At 55.6% G+C, this 14,002-nt stretch overlaps 8 protein-coding genes across 8 annotated transcripts; 3 read left to right on the top strand and 5 right to left on the bottom strand.

Moving 5' to 3' along the window:
• Positions 1-15: 15 nt before the first annotated feature.
• Malapachy_0617 (26s proteasome subunit p45) lies at positions 16-1,247 on the bottom strand (the record flags this gene model as incomplete). The annotated part of the gene is made up of 3 exons (XM_018135133.1): positions 16-980; positions 1,012-1,131; positions 1,160-1,247. The coding sequence occupies 3 exons, from the start codon at positions 1,245-1,247 to the stop codon at positions 16-18; spliced, it is 1,173 nt and encodes a 390-aa protein (XP_017992414.1).
• A 266-nt stretch (positions 1,248-1,513) lies between these two features.
• On the top strand, positions 1,514-6,535 carry Malapachy_0627 (clathrin heavy chain; the record flags this gene model as incomplete). Its single annotated transcript, XM_018135143.1, has 1 exon — positions 1,514-6,535. One exon carries the CDS (start codon positions 1,514-1,516, stop codon positions 6,533-6,535), a length of 5,022 nt encoding a protein of 1,673 aa, XP_017992374.1.
• A 73-nt stretch (positions 6,536-6,608) lies between these two features.
• On the bottom strand, positions 6,609-8,159 carry Malapachy_0623 (lipid binding protein; the record flags this gene model as incomplete). The annotated part of the gene is made up of 3 exons (XM_018135139.1): positions 6,609-7,402; positions 7,450-7,836; positions 7,862-8,159. 3 exons carry the CDS (start codon positions 8,157-8,159, stop codon positions 6,609-6,611), a joined length of 1,479 nt encoding a protein of 492 aa, XP_017992370.1.
• A 162-nt stretch (positions 8,160-8,321) lies between these two features.
• On the top strand, positions 8,322-8,867 carry Malapachy_0658 (mitochondrial fission 1 protein; the record flags this gene model as incomplete). Its single annotated transcript, XM_018135173.1, has 4 exons — positions 8,322-8,511; positions 8,538-8,639; positions 8,671-8,748; positions 8,779-8,867. 4 exons carry the CDS (start codon positions 8,322-8,324, stop codon positions 8,865-8,867), a joined length of 459 nt encoding a protein of 152 aa, XP_017992270.1.
• A 5-nt stretch (positions 8,868-8,872) lies between these two features.
• On the bottom strand, positions 8,873-9,846 carry Malapachy_0625 (hypothetical protein; the record flags this gene model as incomplete). Its single annotated transcript, XM_018135141.1, has 4 exons — positions 8,873-9,084; positions 9,114-9,600; positions 9,627-9,762; positions 9,788-9,846. 4 exons carry the CDS (start codon positions 9,844-9,846, stop codon positions 8,873-8,875), a joined length of 894 nt encoding a protein of 297 aa, XP_017992372.1.
• A 198-nt stretch (positions 9,847-10,044) lies between these two features.
• Malapachy_0626 (nadh2 dehydrogenase) lies at positions 10,045-10,552 on the bottom strand (the record flags this gene model as incomplete). Its single annotated transcript, XM_018135142.1, has 2 exons — positions 10,045-10,129; positions 10,161-10,552. 2 exons carry the CDS (start codon positions 10,550-10,552, stop codon positions 10,045-10,047), a joined length of 477 nt encoding a protein of 158 aa, XP_017992375.1.
• A 185-nt stretch (positions 10,553-10,737) lies between these two features.
• On the top strand, positions 10,738-12,199 carry Malapachy_0654 (hypothetical protein; the record flags this gene model as incomplete). Its single annotated transcript, XM_018135169.1, has 2 exons — positions 10,738-10,756; positions 10,800-12,199. The coding sequence occupies 2 exons, from the start codon at positions 10,738-10,740 to the stop codon at positions 12,197-12,199; spliced, it is 1,419 nt and encodes a 472-aa protein (XP_017992266.1).
• A 117-nt stretch (positions 12,200-12,316) lies between these two features.
• On the bottom strand, positions 12,317-13,762 carry Malapachy_0618 (ornithine decarboxylase; the record flags this gene model as incomplete). Its single annotated transcript, XM_018135134.1, has 1 exon — positions 12,317-13,762. One exon carries the CDS (start codon positions 13,760-13,762, stop codon positions 12,317-12,319), a length of 1,446 nt encoding a protein of 481 aa, XP_017992166.1.
• Positions 13,763-14,002: the final 240 nt, after the last annotated feature.

Raw genomic sequence — 14,002 nt, 5'->3', positions numbered from 1 at the left:
GCAATGTATATATCATTAGACAGCTGCATAGTCGATTTTGGTCTCATGACGCTTGGCTTCTTGCAGTTTGCGCGCTGCCTTCATAAAGTCTTCCTGGATACAGTAGTCGCGGTCAGCGCGGATGGCAAACATGCCCGCTTCCGTTGCCACGTTACGCAAGTCAGCACCGTTGAAGCCATCCGAGAGTTTGACGATTGCTTCGTAGTCCAGCTCTTCTTTCTTGGCAATGGGGCGTGTATGGATCTTGAGGATCTCAAGACGACTCTGTTCGTTCGGAAGGGGAATCTCAACCTTTCGGTCGATACGGCCAGGTCGCAGCAACGCAGGGTCCAGCGTGTCAGGACGGTTCGTGGCCATGATCACCTTGGTCTTACCGAGCGCATCGAAGCCGTCCATCTGGTTCAAAAGCTCCATCAGCGTTCGCTGAATCTCACGATCGGCACTCGTACCCTCACTAAAACGACGACCACCAATGGCATCCACCTCGTCCATGAATATAATACACGGCTCCTTGGTGCGTGCGTATGCGAACATTTCGCGCACCAACCGCGCACTCTCGCCGATATACTTGTCCACAATGGCACTTGCCACCACTTTCAGGAAGTTGGTCTCCAACGTCGCAGCAACAGCACGCGCCAGCAGTGTTTTGCCGGTACCCGGCGGGCCATAGAGCAGCACGCCTTTGGGGGTCTTGATACCCACACGCTGGAACAGTTCAGGGTTCAGTAGCGGTAGCTCGATCACTTCACGCAGCTCGCGAATCTGCTCGCTCAAACCACCGATACCGGCAAACGAAGCGCCACTCGGGTCTTCCGTGCTCATTTTGTATACAAGTGGGTCCACTTCACGCGGCAGAATGCGCATGATAGTAAGTGTCGTCATATCCAGTGATACACGCACGCCCTGAACAAGCTTTTTCTTTGGCACTGCGGCGCGCACACCAACAACATAACGAGGGCCCGACGATGCCTTGACTATGTCTGACGGTCAGTGAGGAGTAAAACAACGTACATCGCTCCGGATCAAGCTGGCACAACACTTCGCCGATAATCTGACCGACAGACTGCAGTGCCTTGATATCGTCTTCTGTTTTGTCATACTCGGACTCGAGATCACGAATGCCTTTGCGGACTGATGGTAAGCGTAGGCGGACACGTACGATTTTTTAGGTCTTCAGCACGCTCTTCGTGCTGCTGCGCCGCCTTACGGTACGCTTCAAGCGCAGCCGTCTTATCCGCGTCGCTCATGTTGGATCGATCGCGCGTACTGTAGGCTGCGAAACGGTGCAAGGAGCGCTTGCGTGGATCGCGTCGACGAAGCCAACGTAAGCGTGGCGTGGCCTTGCATAATTCCCCTTCATAGGCCAGGAGTGATCGAAATCGAGCCGCCCTGGACACCAACACACGCGGCCGTGCATTCGGCCGAACACGCCGTGGCCCCGGCGCCACGGAGAGTGAGCAACGCCAGCGTGCCTCGCTGGCTTGTTTGCTTTCACTCCAGCGGCACCTCCGACATGGCAGCGGACAAGCCGATCAACTTTGCGGAGCATGTCCAGCTACAGGAGCTGGGCATTGCTCCTGATAGTATATCATTTGCCAATGTAACGTTGGAATCAGAAAAGTACGTCTGTGTTCGCGAGAGCAAAGAGTCAGGCAACTCGGTCGCGATTGTGGACCTGAACAATATCAGCAATGTCGTTCGTCGTCCCATGAGCGCAGACTCTGCGATTATGAACCCGGAGGCAAATATCTTGGCGCTGAAGCTGCAGCGTCAGCTTCAGGTGTTCAATCTCGACACTAAAACCAAGCTCAAGTCGCATACCTCGCCGCAAGATGTGATCTTCTGGCGCTGGATCTCCCCTACTACGCTGGGTATTGTGACAGGCACAAGTGTGTACCACTGGAGCATCGAGGGAGATGCGCCGCCGCAGAAGATGTTTGACCGTCATGCGAGTTTGGCCGACACGCAGATCATTAACTACCGCTCCTCGACGGATGGCCAATGGATGGTCCTGATCGGCATTTCGAGCAATCCTGACCCCAGTGGCTTCAAGATCAAGGGATCTATGCAGCTGTACAGTAAAGAGCGTGGAGTTTCGCAGCCGATTGAGGGTCATGCAGCTGCGTTTGCCGAGCTCAAGACTCAAGATAGCTCCGTGCCGTATAAGTTGTTCACTTTTGCTGCCCGCACAGCCAATGGTGCGAAGCTGCACATTGTTGAGGTGGACCATGCGGAAGAGAACCCTGTTTTCTCGAAGAAATCTGTGGATGTCTTCTTCCCTGCCGAGGCAGCGAACGATTTCCCTGTCGCAATGCAGGTGAGCAAGCGCTACGGTATTGTCTACTTGATGACCAAGTATGGCTTTATCCACCTGTACGACCTTGAAACGGGTGCGTGTATTTATATGAACCGTGTCTCGGGTGAGACGGTGTTTGTCGCTGCGGAGCAGAAGAGCTCCAACGGTATTATCGCTGTAAACCGTCGCGGTCAGGTGCTTTCTGTGTCGGTGGACCCAGACACGATCATTCCATATGTGCTGCGGACGTTGAACAACACGGACCTTGCATTCAAGCTGGCATCGCGTGGCGATCTGCCCGGTGCAGATGACTTGTATCTGCAGCAGTTCCACTCGCTGTTCAGCGCAGGTCAGTACAGCGAGGCCATCAAGGTCGCGGCCCATTCGCCACGTGGCATTCTGCGCACGGCGCAGACGATCGAACAGCTGAAGCAGGTGCCGACGCAGCCCGGTACGCTCTCTCCGATCCTGCAGTACTTTGGTGTACTCCTGGAGAGCGGTACGCTGAACCAGTACGAATCGCTGGAGTTGGCCAAGCCGGTGCTGGTGCAGGGACGTAAGCACCTTCTTGAGAAGTGGCTCAAGGAAGACAAAATTGAGTGCAGCGAGGAGCTGGGTGATATTGTGCGTCAGCACGATATGAACTTGGCGCTGAGTGTGTACCTCCGTGCGAATGTGCCCAACAAGGTGGTAGCTTGCTTTGCTGAGACGGGTCAGTTCAACAAGATTGTCTTGTATGCCAAGAAGGTGGGCTACACGCCCGACTATGCTACGCTGTTGCGCCATGTCGTGCGTGTGAATCCCGAGCAGGGCGCCGAGTTTGCCTCGAGCTTGGTGACCGACGAGGATGGCCCCCTGGTCGATGTGGAGCGTGTGGCGGACATCTTCTTCAGCCAGAACATGGTGCAGCAGGCTACGTCGTTCTTGCTGGATGCGCTTAAGGACAACAAGCCAGAGCAGGGCGATCTGCAGACGCGTCTGTTGGAAGTCAACCTGCTCAACGCGCCGCAGGTGGCGGATGCTATTCTGGGCAACCACATGTTCACGCACTATGACCGCCCTCGTATTGCGAGCTTGTGTGAGAAGGCGGGTCTCATGCAGCGTGCGCTTGAGCACTATGATGATTTGGCCGATATCAAGCGTGTCGTGGTGCACTCGAACTTGTTCGACAACGAGTGGCTTGTAAACTACTTTGGCACGCTTACCGTGGAGCAGTCGCTTGAGTCGATGTACGAGATGCTTCGCTCGAACATCCGCCAGAACCTGCAAGTCGTGGTCCAAATTGCGACCAAGTACTCGGACCTGCTGGGCGCTCCGAAGCTCATTGAGATGTTTGAAAAGTTCCGTAGCTTCGAGGGTCTGTACTACTACCTCGGCTCGGTGGTCAACCTGAGTGAGGACCCTGAGGTGCACTTCAAGTACATCCAGGCCGCAACGCGTACAGGCCAGTTCCGTGAGGTGGAGCGTATTTGCCGTGAGTCGAATGCGTACAACCCGGAGAAGGTGAAGAACTTCCTGAAGGAGGCCAAGCTGGCCGACCAGCTGCCGCTGATCATTGTGTGCGACCGTTTCAACTATGTGCACGACCTGGTGCTGTACTTGTATCAGAACATGCAGTTGCAGGCCATTGAGGTGTACGTGCAGAAGGTCAACTCTACGCGTACGCCGCAGGTCATTGGTGGTCTGCTCGATGTCGACTGTGACGAGGGTGTGATCAAGGACCTGCTCGCCTCAGTCACTGGTCCGATCCCCGTCGATGAGCTGGTCGAGGAAGTGGAGAAGCGCAACCGCTTGAAGCTCATTCTGCCGTGGCTCAAGAAGCAGATTGAAAGCGGTAGCGAGGACCAGGCGCTATACAATGCCATGGCAAAGATTGCCATTGACAGCAACCAGAACCCAGAGGCGTTCCTTAAGGAGAACAACCTGTACGACCCGCTCGTCGTGGGTAAGTACTGCGAGAAGCGTGACCCCTACCTGGCGTACATTGCGTATGCCAAGGGCTTCTGCGATGACGAGTTGATTGCGATCACGAACGACAACTCAATGTACAAGCATCAGGCACGCTACTTGGTCCTGCGTCGCGACCCTGCGCTGTGGGCCAAGGTGCTGGCAGAAGACAATGTGCACCGCCGCTCGCTGATGGACCAAGTCTCGTCGGTAGCTGTCCCTGAGTCGACGAACCCTGAGGATGTCTCTGCGACCGTGAAGGCGTTCATGGCGGCCGACCTGCCGCACGAGCTGATCAAGCTCTTGGAGCCCATTGTGCTGGAATCGTCGGCGTTCAGCGACAACCGCAGTCTGAAGAATTTGCTGCTGCTTACGGCGATCCGTACCGACAAGGCGAAGGTCAGCTCGTACATTGAGCGCCTGGTTGGCTACGACGTGGACGAGATTGCTAAGATTGCGATTGACCACGGCCTGTACGAAGAGGCGTTCCAGACGTACTCCAAGGCTGGCCAGCATCTCGATGCGATGAACACGTTGGTCGAGCATATTGTGTCGATTGACCGTGCGCAGCAGTACGCCAACAAGCTGGACAAGCCGGAAATCTGGTCGCGCCTCGGTAAGGCGCAGCTGGATGGCTTGCGTATCAAGGACGCTATTGACTCGTACGTACGTGCCGAGGACCCGAACAACTTTGAGGAGGTCATTGAGCTGGCGGAGCGCGCTGGTCGTGAAGAGGAGCTGATCCGCTTCCTCCAGATGGCCCGCAAGAACGCACGTGAGCCGAAGATCGATACGGAGTACGCGTACTGTCTGGCGAAGGCCAACCGACTGTCGGACATGGAAGAGTTCCTCTCGATGACGAACGTGGCGGACATTTTGCACGTCGGCGAGAAGTGCTTCCACGACGGTCTGTACGAGGCGGCGCGTCTCCTGTTCAGCAGTGTCTCGAACTATGCACGTCTTGCTACGACGTTGGTGTACCTTGGCGACTACCAGGCGGCGATCGAGGCGGCTCGCAAGGCGGGCAACACGTCGGTGTGGAAGCAGATGCACGCTGCGTGCTTGAACCAGGGTGAGTTCAAGCTGGCTCAGATTGCCGGTCTGGCTGTTGTGCCGCATGCCGAGGACTTGCCGACGCTTATTCGCGCGTACGAAGTGAAGGGCTACTTTGATGAGCTTCTGCAACTGCTTGACTCGGCGCTGGGCCTGGAGCGCGCACACATGGGTGTGTTCACGCAGATGGGCATTGCGTTGGCCAAGTACCGCCCAGAGCGTCTGATGGAGCACTTGAAGTTGTACTGGAGCCGCAGCAACCTGCCGCAGCTCATCAAGGTCGCGGACAAGGCGCACATGTGGCGCGAGCTCGTATTCCTGTACATGAAGTACGACGAGTTTGACAATGCTGCGCTGACGATCATGGAGCACTGCACCGAGGCATGGGACCATGATCAGTTCAAGGAGGTCCTGCCGCAGGTGGCCAATACGGAAATTTACTACCGTGCCCTGACGTTCTACCTGGAGCAGCACCCACTGCTCCTCAACGACCTGCTGACTGTGTTGGTCAAGCGTATCGACCATGGCCGTGTCGTGCGTATGTTCAAGAAGCATGACCACGACAATGTGCCGCTGATCCGCTCGTACCTCATGTCGGTCCAGCCACAGAACATTGAGGCTGTGAACGATGCGTACAACGACCTGCTTATCGAGGAGGAGGACTACGACACGCTGCGTGTATCGATCGATGCGTACGACAACTTTGACGCACTGGCTCTGGCCTCACGCTTGGAGCGTCACGAGCTACTGGAGTTCCGTCGCTTGGCGGCGCATCTCTACCGTAAGAACAGCAAGTTTGACGACAGCATCTCGCTGTCCAAGTCGGACTCGCTCTTCCGTGATGCCATCGAGACGGCAGCACACTCGGACAATGCCGAGGTTGCTGAAGAGCTGCTGCAATACTTTGTCGATACAGGTAACAAGGAGTGCTACGCGGCCATGCTCTTTGCCTGCTACGACTTGCTGGCGCCTGACTTTGTCATGGAAATGTCGTGGCGCTACGCGCTGAACGACTTTACGATGCCCTACCAGATTCAGCAGGCACGTGACACACGGCAGAAGTTGCGGGCGCTCGAGAAACAGGTCCAGGAGCGCGCGGCGAAGGACTCGGCCAAGGAGAAGGAGGAAGAAGACGCACCCATTCTGGGCCCAGGCGCTTTCAGCAACCGCCTGCTCACCGCTGCACCGACCGGTGGTAGCATGATGATGCCACCGCAGTCTACAGGCATGTTTGCTTGAGGATTCATAGTTGAAAGAATAGAAGTACAGATCACAAGATGAAAGAATCGTGTCTCATGAGTACATATGTATGCTACAAAGGTATCGTCGACGACCCACGTGAGTCATCGGCCTCCTGCCCCGCAGAAGACGGGGCGGCAGGCGCCGTTTCGAGGGTCGCAATGAGATCGTCCCATATAGAGATGCCCTGCTCGTACATCTCCATGTGGCCATCAATATACGTGGTCAACATATGCGCCACTTCACGACGTCGGCCCAGATCAAAGATGTGGTGCTCCTGCTCCACATGCGAGCCAAACGCCTGTGCATGCTTGTGAGACGTGGTCACAGCGTCACGGAGCTCAGCAATACGATCATCCAATCGCTCCATACGCTCAATACGTGCTTGCTCTTCATCCACGCCCCACACACGATCTACGGCTGAGCGCATATAACCGCGCAAGCCAGTCCCACGTACAGTCCCAAAAGCAGGCGTGCCTGCGTTCGCACCCAGACCGGCCAAGCGCTCTCGTTCGGTGATCGCCGCATGGAGGTAGTCGGTGAGCCCCTCAAAGTCCAACTGCTTGGCATCTTGCTGTTTCAGCAGAGCCTTGTGCGTTTGCACAAACCCGTGACGTGCATGCAAGTAGGTAAGGAAATCATCGGTGGCGCGTGTCGTGAAACGCGTTTCCAACTCGGCAAACTCGCTGAGGGCATGAGCCGTACCCTGCAAAGCCTTCGCCATGCCGCTTTCCAGCACAGCCAGCTGTTCAAGTGATGTAGACAAATCTCGATAATCCGTGGACAAATCTTCAGAAGAAGCACCAATATGTGTCGCGTACAATTCGTCAAACGCGGCCACTTCACGTTGGCATGAGTCATCGGGATCTTATGCATAAATGCCGGTATAACCAGAACGGAACCGGAATACGTACCAGATGTGTGTGTACGGTTGCGCAAGAGCAGCCGCTCCAAGTGTCCAATGGTTTCCTCTTCCGACTGCAGCGCCGCTTGGATCTCCGACGACTTGGGGTCAGGCTTTCGAACGCGCGTGAACGCGTTCACAAGCATGTCTCCCATAGAATCGAGCAGTCCATGTGGCACTGACGGCGGAAGTGACGTCTCCGAGACGGAAGTAGAGACGATTGCATCGCCTGTGCGTTTGTGCATGTCAATGTGCCATTCACTAGACTCCAAGAAGTGCTGCAAGATCTGTGCACGTTGCAGGACAGGATGCCGGCATACGCGCTCAAGAAATAGTTGTAGCTCCATACTTCGGCGCTGAATGAACTCGGGACTGAACCGTTCGCCCGTCAAGTAACCTGTTGTCAGCATGGCACAACGTACCCATACGATGCTTGTCTGGAAGCGGGGGTACGACACATGCAGGAAAGTCTTTGATAAGCGCATTGCGCAGGAACACAAAGTCCTGGAACCGTTTGCGGGTGACCATGTAGGAGGAGGCAAAGTGGGGTAACGTCGTCTCGGCTCGAACGCCATAGGAAACGAATGTATTCGACCGCCCACTTGTTGAAGGTACCTCCTCCTCTGGGACATGCGTAGACCTAGGAGACTCCTTCCTTGGCTCAACGATCTGTACACGGAGCTCACCGTGCCATGGTGAAGCTGTGTCAGACGTCGACATGTCTCTTAGAAAGAGCGTATCGTCGCTCCCATGCGACTCCTTGCCCGCCACCACGCACCTTCCACGTGGGTGACACCTCCACAAGCAGGCGAAAACAAGCCTGGAAGTCACGCCCTCCTAGTGGAGAACGACACGCCACGCCACGCCACGCACTTTTTGAACATGACATTGCCGTACGTGGTGGACGCACAGACATCGTTATCGCCAGCGGAACTGCAGGTCCTTCATGACCAGTACGAGACAGAAGCGGCGTCAGGTCACATTACGACACAGACCAAGTTCAACTACGCCTGGGCCTTGATCAAGAGCACCAGCCGTCCACAAATGCTGCAAGGTGTGGCGCTACTGACAGGTATGTGACAATCATGCTAATGGTAGACATTTATCGTACTGATCCACCTCGGCGGCGTGAGTGCCTGTACTACTTGGCACTGGGCCATTACAAGCTCTCGAATTTTGATGAGGCCAAGCGATTCAACGGTGTGTATATAGCGTGCTGCTGACGCGCAAGCCCTTCTGTTGGAACGTGAACCGAAAAACCAGCAGGCTCAAAGCCTCAATGCCCTGATCGATCAGGGTATTGCTAAAGGTATGTACGAAAGGATGTGCTAATTAGTAGAGGGGTATATTGGGATGGCTCTGCTAGGCGGCGTAGTTACCGTGACGGGTGTATTGCTTACCACGTTCCTCCGTCGCGGTCGTAGGTAAATAACTTAGCCCTGGAAAGCAATACCCTTGGACTTGGCCTCGGCTGTGCCACCGCCTGCAAACCCTGTGCCTTCACGCACAAGGGAGATGACATCACGCTCTTTCTTTACAGCCATGCTGCAGTCCGGACAGGCCGTGGGCTCTTCTTTGGCCAAGGGACCTTGAATCAACGTCTTGGTGCAGGGTGCACAAAGCACATGTCCACATCGACGCAAGACTGGAAATAAGTGAGGTAGATCAACGTACCGAACGTCTGCGACACACGCGAACACTCTTTTTTACAGCAAGGGCAATACACTTGCTTATCATTCTGTACAGTGCGCTCGCTAAAGTGCACGTCCACAAGCTGCTTTGATAAAAGCTTGTGAGGATGTGAAGCACTGGCCGTACATAGCGTGATTGATGCCCGATCCTCTTCCAACAGGGCTTCGTCATCTTGCTCGTACTCAGGTGCCATACTAGGCAGCCAAAAAGCAGGCATCGTCGCTGCCTTCGACACATGACTGTCGTCCGACGTGCGCTTCTTAGATGATGCAGTATCCTGATCATTCTCTACCTTGCGCTTCTTGGGCATAATAGCAGACCCTTGCTCAAATTGTGCAATTTTGTCCGCCGCTTCTGTGGCTTTAGTCTCTGCTTCTTTCTCGGAGCGCTTCCGCAGAAGTTCAGCACGACGCTGGGCATGGGAAGCCAGTTGCGCCTTTTGCTTGACGAGATCGGTCAAGATGCATTCCTGCGTAAGTACATAGGCCAACCCACCTTGCAGTACAAGTGCCCTTCCATACAGCTGACAGGCCGTTGTGCTGTCTGCAGACACAAGTAGCATGCATTAAAGGCACGCACATTTTCTTGCGAGAGACGCATACTCTGCGAACCCCAACGGTCTTTAAGCATTCTATTGTGAGATGCTTGGCACATACTGATACTCTGCATAGGTAAAGTGACCTAATGCCGTATTTTGCTTAGAGTGTCGCGTCATGGCGGTATGGCGGCGTGTGACACAGGCCGTCGCGCAGCGCTAGGAGCACGTGGAGTAGAACACCAGCGCGGCCCTCGCGATTTTTTAAAGACCTGCTAGACCCATGTTACGAAGGCGGCGTCATCACAGAACCACGGTAGCATGGGCAAAAGGGGCATGGCATCAGAGCCTATATCATCTACGATGGAGGCATGGTTTCTAGTGTTCACCTTCGCCAGCAGCTTCCTTCATGCTGAAGCCCTTCCATTGACCGGGGGGCGCCGGCACCTGCAGAGGCTCATGCCTGATACGTTAGTCAACAAGCGAATACATACGGCTTCCAGTCAATCATCTTCGTAGCCAGATGGAATTCGTCGTGTGCCTGGTCCAGAATTTCTTCAATAACACCACCATCAATCTCCGCGACGACCTTGTCGATAGCAGCCTCCGAGGCGTGTGCGTTCTGGCGCGAAACATCGGTCATAGCAGCACGCACGATATCAAGACGCTGCTGCGTCACAGCCTCAGAGGACTGGCGGAACACAGCCGAGGCCGGCAGGGCCTGGAGCACCTTGAGCGTCTGGGTATAGGTCGACACAAGCTCCGGCAGCGGGTCCGGGTGAATCTCGAGGCCGGCCAGGTTGGTCGTACGCTTCGTGCGCAAGAACTGCGTGGCGTTGGCACGGACGGCCGTAGGGATGTAGCGTGCCACCTTCGTCGCAAACATACTGGGAACAGCGCACAGAAAGGAGAGCGAACGATGCACGAGCGACGAGCGCGACGACGACGACCAGAGGCGGACCCGATGGCATTTTCGGCCGAAGGATGGACCTCCGCTTTTGAATGCAGGTGCCGCGGCCCTCGCTGCTGCAAGTCGACAGGGCTCAACGAAGCAACGCGCTCCGTCGGACGATGATGCCGTACGAGGCAGGTACGTACCTCAGTGAAGGAGCACCCATGCTTATGTCTCTCAGATTACCGGCCACCGCTGCCTCCGGCATCGGAAGGCGGCCCAGGCTACTATTACAATGCGCCGCCCATGAATATGCCGCCAGAATCGTCGTACTATGGCCCACCGCCGCATGGTATGGCGGAAGCGCATGGTGCGTACCACAACAGAATGCCGGAGATGCCGATGCATCCGGCATCGCCACCGCATATGCGATACGCACATGAGCCGATGGAGTACATGGCCATGCACAACGGTCCGGACCTGCATCGACCCCCGCCGCCCATGCCGGAGGATGCGATGATGCCCATGGAGATGGGTATGTCCCTCCCTATGGGCCATGGTGGCATGCCCGAGATGATGCCGATGCATCATGGTGGGCCTATGATGCCGGCTCGACGTGGCCCCACGTCGTCGCATCGCACGTCGTCCAAGCGCGGCCCGCCCAGTATGGCCGAACCTGTGTCGTCCAAACGTGATCGCAAACGCAAGGAAATTTTGGAGCGATTGGAGCGGACGCATTGGGATGATATGGAAAACCGCGACACAATCTACCAGGAGACATACATGGGCCTTGCATCGACGTACCAAGCGCTGATGATGCGCCCGTCGATGGTCCGTGAATACGCTATGGAGGTGGCCGATAAGGCCGTAAATCGCACAGCTACCCTTCGTGCCAACTCATTATACCATGCCTTCCTGCTGGAACGCAGCCATCACTTGTACCAGGCAGAGCGGGGCAAAGTGGAAGACGAGGCACGTCTTGCAAAACGGAGCACGCGTGATAAGCTGCTAGCGGTGATTGAAGAGCGAAAGCGCCGGCTACGTGAGGAACGAGATGGTGGCGACTTTGCCTCTGACTTTTTACTGGAATCGACGCAGCGGCAGTCCACACGCCAACTGCGCAACAAGAGCGCGAGTGTCAATGCTCCGGCGACGCGTTTAAGCAGGCTGCTAGACGACGACGATGCAATGACAGGTGGGCGTCAAGGCATTACTCAAGCGGTGGCCTACCTGCTTGGCTGGTCCGAGCTGGAAGTCGCTGTGACGATCGCTGCCGCTAGTGCAGAGGGTGAAGATGGTATGCTTCTATGTAAATCGGCCGACGGTACTACGACGGCCCTGCCACTGCAAGCAACGCTAGCCTCGCAAACGTCGCTGCTGGCCGGTGTCAATGTGAACACAAATGTTGCCGCGAGTAAGAACAAGAAGAAAGGCGCTGCTGCCAAGGTCAGTGCTGCCAATGGCTCGGAACGTTCAGGGGACGACGAGGATACCAGTACTCCACTTCTTTCCTCAGGTGGTGGCCGTTTGCGGTGGGATACGGCAAAGTGCCTAGCGCAGCTCACCTCTGCGAAGGACATTGAGATTGAATCAGACCTGATTAATATCAACAAAATCGGGACCAAGCGTCGACGCCGCTAGTAGGTGTCGTTCGACCATAGTGGCTGTACTTTCCATATTGTCTGGTAAACTAGTAATACATCTATATAACAGGACCATCATAACTACATGTGATCATTACCAAGCATTGCATTCATTTTAGGCATCGTGCGCCAGAGCCGAGAGAACGCGCAGCACCGCCCCCGGTGCTCCGTCCTGCTCGATTGCGTCGCATCCGATCGTGTACCGCACCTGCGCCGTAGCCAAGCCGTTAAATGTCGAAGCTGCACACAGCGTGTAAGCGCCCATGTTTTCGTAGACAAGCCAGTCGCCCACGTCAAGGCCCTTAGGGAGGTGCGTCAGCTTCAAAATACAGTCCATGCTGTCACACGTCGGGCCCCATACACTGCAGGGCCGCAGCGCCTTGGACGACTCCACACCAGGCGCCTCCAAGTCTGGGCGGTACATAAACTCGCGTTGCATGGAGAGCACCTTCGGATGTACATGCTGGTGATCGAAGACAATGCAGTTAAAGGCACCGTACGTGCCATCGTTTTGGTAGTACATTGCCAAGGGCTTGGCATCGCTCATTTCTTCCTCCGCCTCAGCCTCTGCGCTAAGACGACGCGCAATAATGTTGGTCGCCAACGAGAAAGCACGGAAGACAAAGTAGCGACCAGGCTCAGCAATGATGCGCAGGCCATTCGGGAGACCGGTCATACGTGTGCCGCCAGGCGCAAAGGCCTCATCAGGGAAGTACTGCACAAGGGACGAGCGCACGACCTTGGCAATCGCTTCAAAGTTGTCATGCTCAAACCCGCCGCCAATATCGAGCAAATCAAACGTATAGCCATGGTCACGGCCCATATCAAAGGCCTGACGAGCGCGGTCCAGTGCATCACGATAAGCCTCCGGGTCGTAGCAGCCTGATCCCACATGGAAACTTACTCCTACGACATCCAGTTCAAGCTCGCGAGCCTTGGCCAGCAGGGCTGGCACATTTTGCAGAGGTGCGCCGAACTTGATGCCCAGCTGGCACACGCTCTTCGAGTCGTCGGTAAGAATACGAATCACCAACTTGCAGTCGGGATGGAATTTCTTCATCTTGTACAACTCGTCCATGTTGTCAAACGTGGTCAGCATCACATCTTGCGCCTTGGAGCGACGCACGAAAGAAGAGGCCTTGCAAGGGTTCGCGTAAATAATGCGTTTCGGCGAAACACCCATATCCAGCACCGTTTGGATCTCACCATTCGATGCACAGTCAAAGCCAAGGCCCAAGCCAGCCAGTAGATGCAGTACCATGGGCTCAGGGTTGCACTTTACAGCGTAGAAGGGAATGATCTGCGGCAGCTCACGACGCCACCGAATGTACTGGCGATACACCTCGGCCAAATCAGCGACAAAAAAGGCGTTCTCACCATCGGCCTCGCATGCATCCACATCAATATCGCTCAAGGCAGACTTGAACTGCTGAGTCGTGGAGCCACGGTACACCTCGTGTCCCAAGATGGACTTGAGCACAGGCGTGCTTACCACCTCGTCCATGTTGTCAGGCGGCGGCGTCAGGGCGCGCGCATCGTATCCCGCAGTCGTTGGAATCATAGCTTGGGCAGACAGGGATCAAACTCTTCACGCAGCAACCGATAGCACGGTATACAACACAAAGGCAAGGGACTAGGAACACGTCGCAAACCTATACGAAACGGCTCGAAGTTACAGAAAAAAAAAAATCTCATATCCAATATTTGATTTTTCGACACCAGAAGTTCGCCCGAGCAGCCCCCTGCCGCAGCATAGTTGCACGTGGCGCCACGCGCTACATCCTTTTCCCCACCCTCCTCC

This window comes from Malassezia pachydermatis (assembly GCF_001278385.1).
Source record: "Malassezia pachydermatis strain CBS 1879 chromosome Unknown scaffold3, whole genome shotgun sequence".
Classification (NCBI taxonomy): domain Eukaryota; kingdom Fungi; phylum Basidiomycota; class Malasseziomycetes; order Malasseziales; family Malasseziaceae; genus Malassezia; species Malassezia pachydermatis.
Note: the sequence above shows the minus strand (reverse complement) of the source record. Positions and strands in the feature narration are given on the sequence as shown.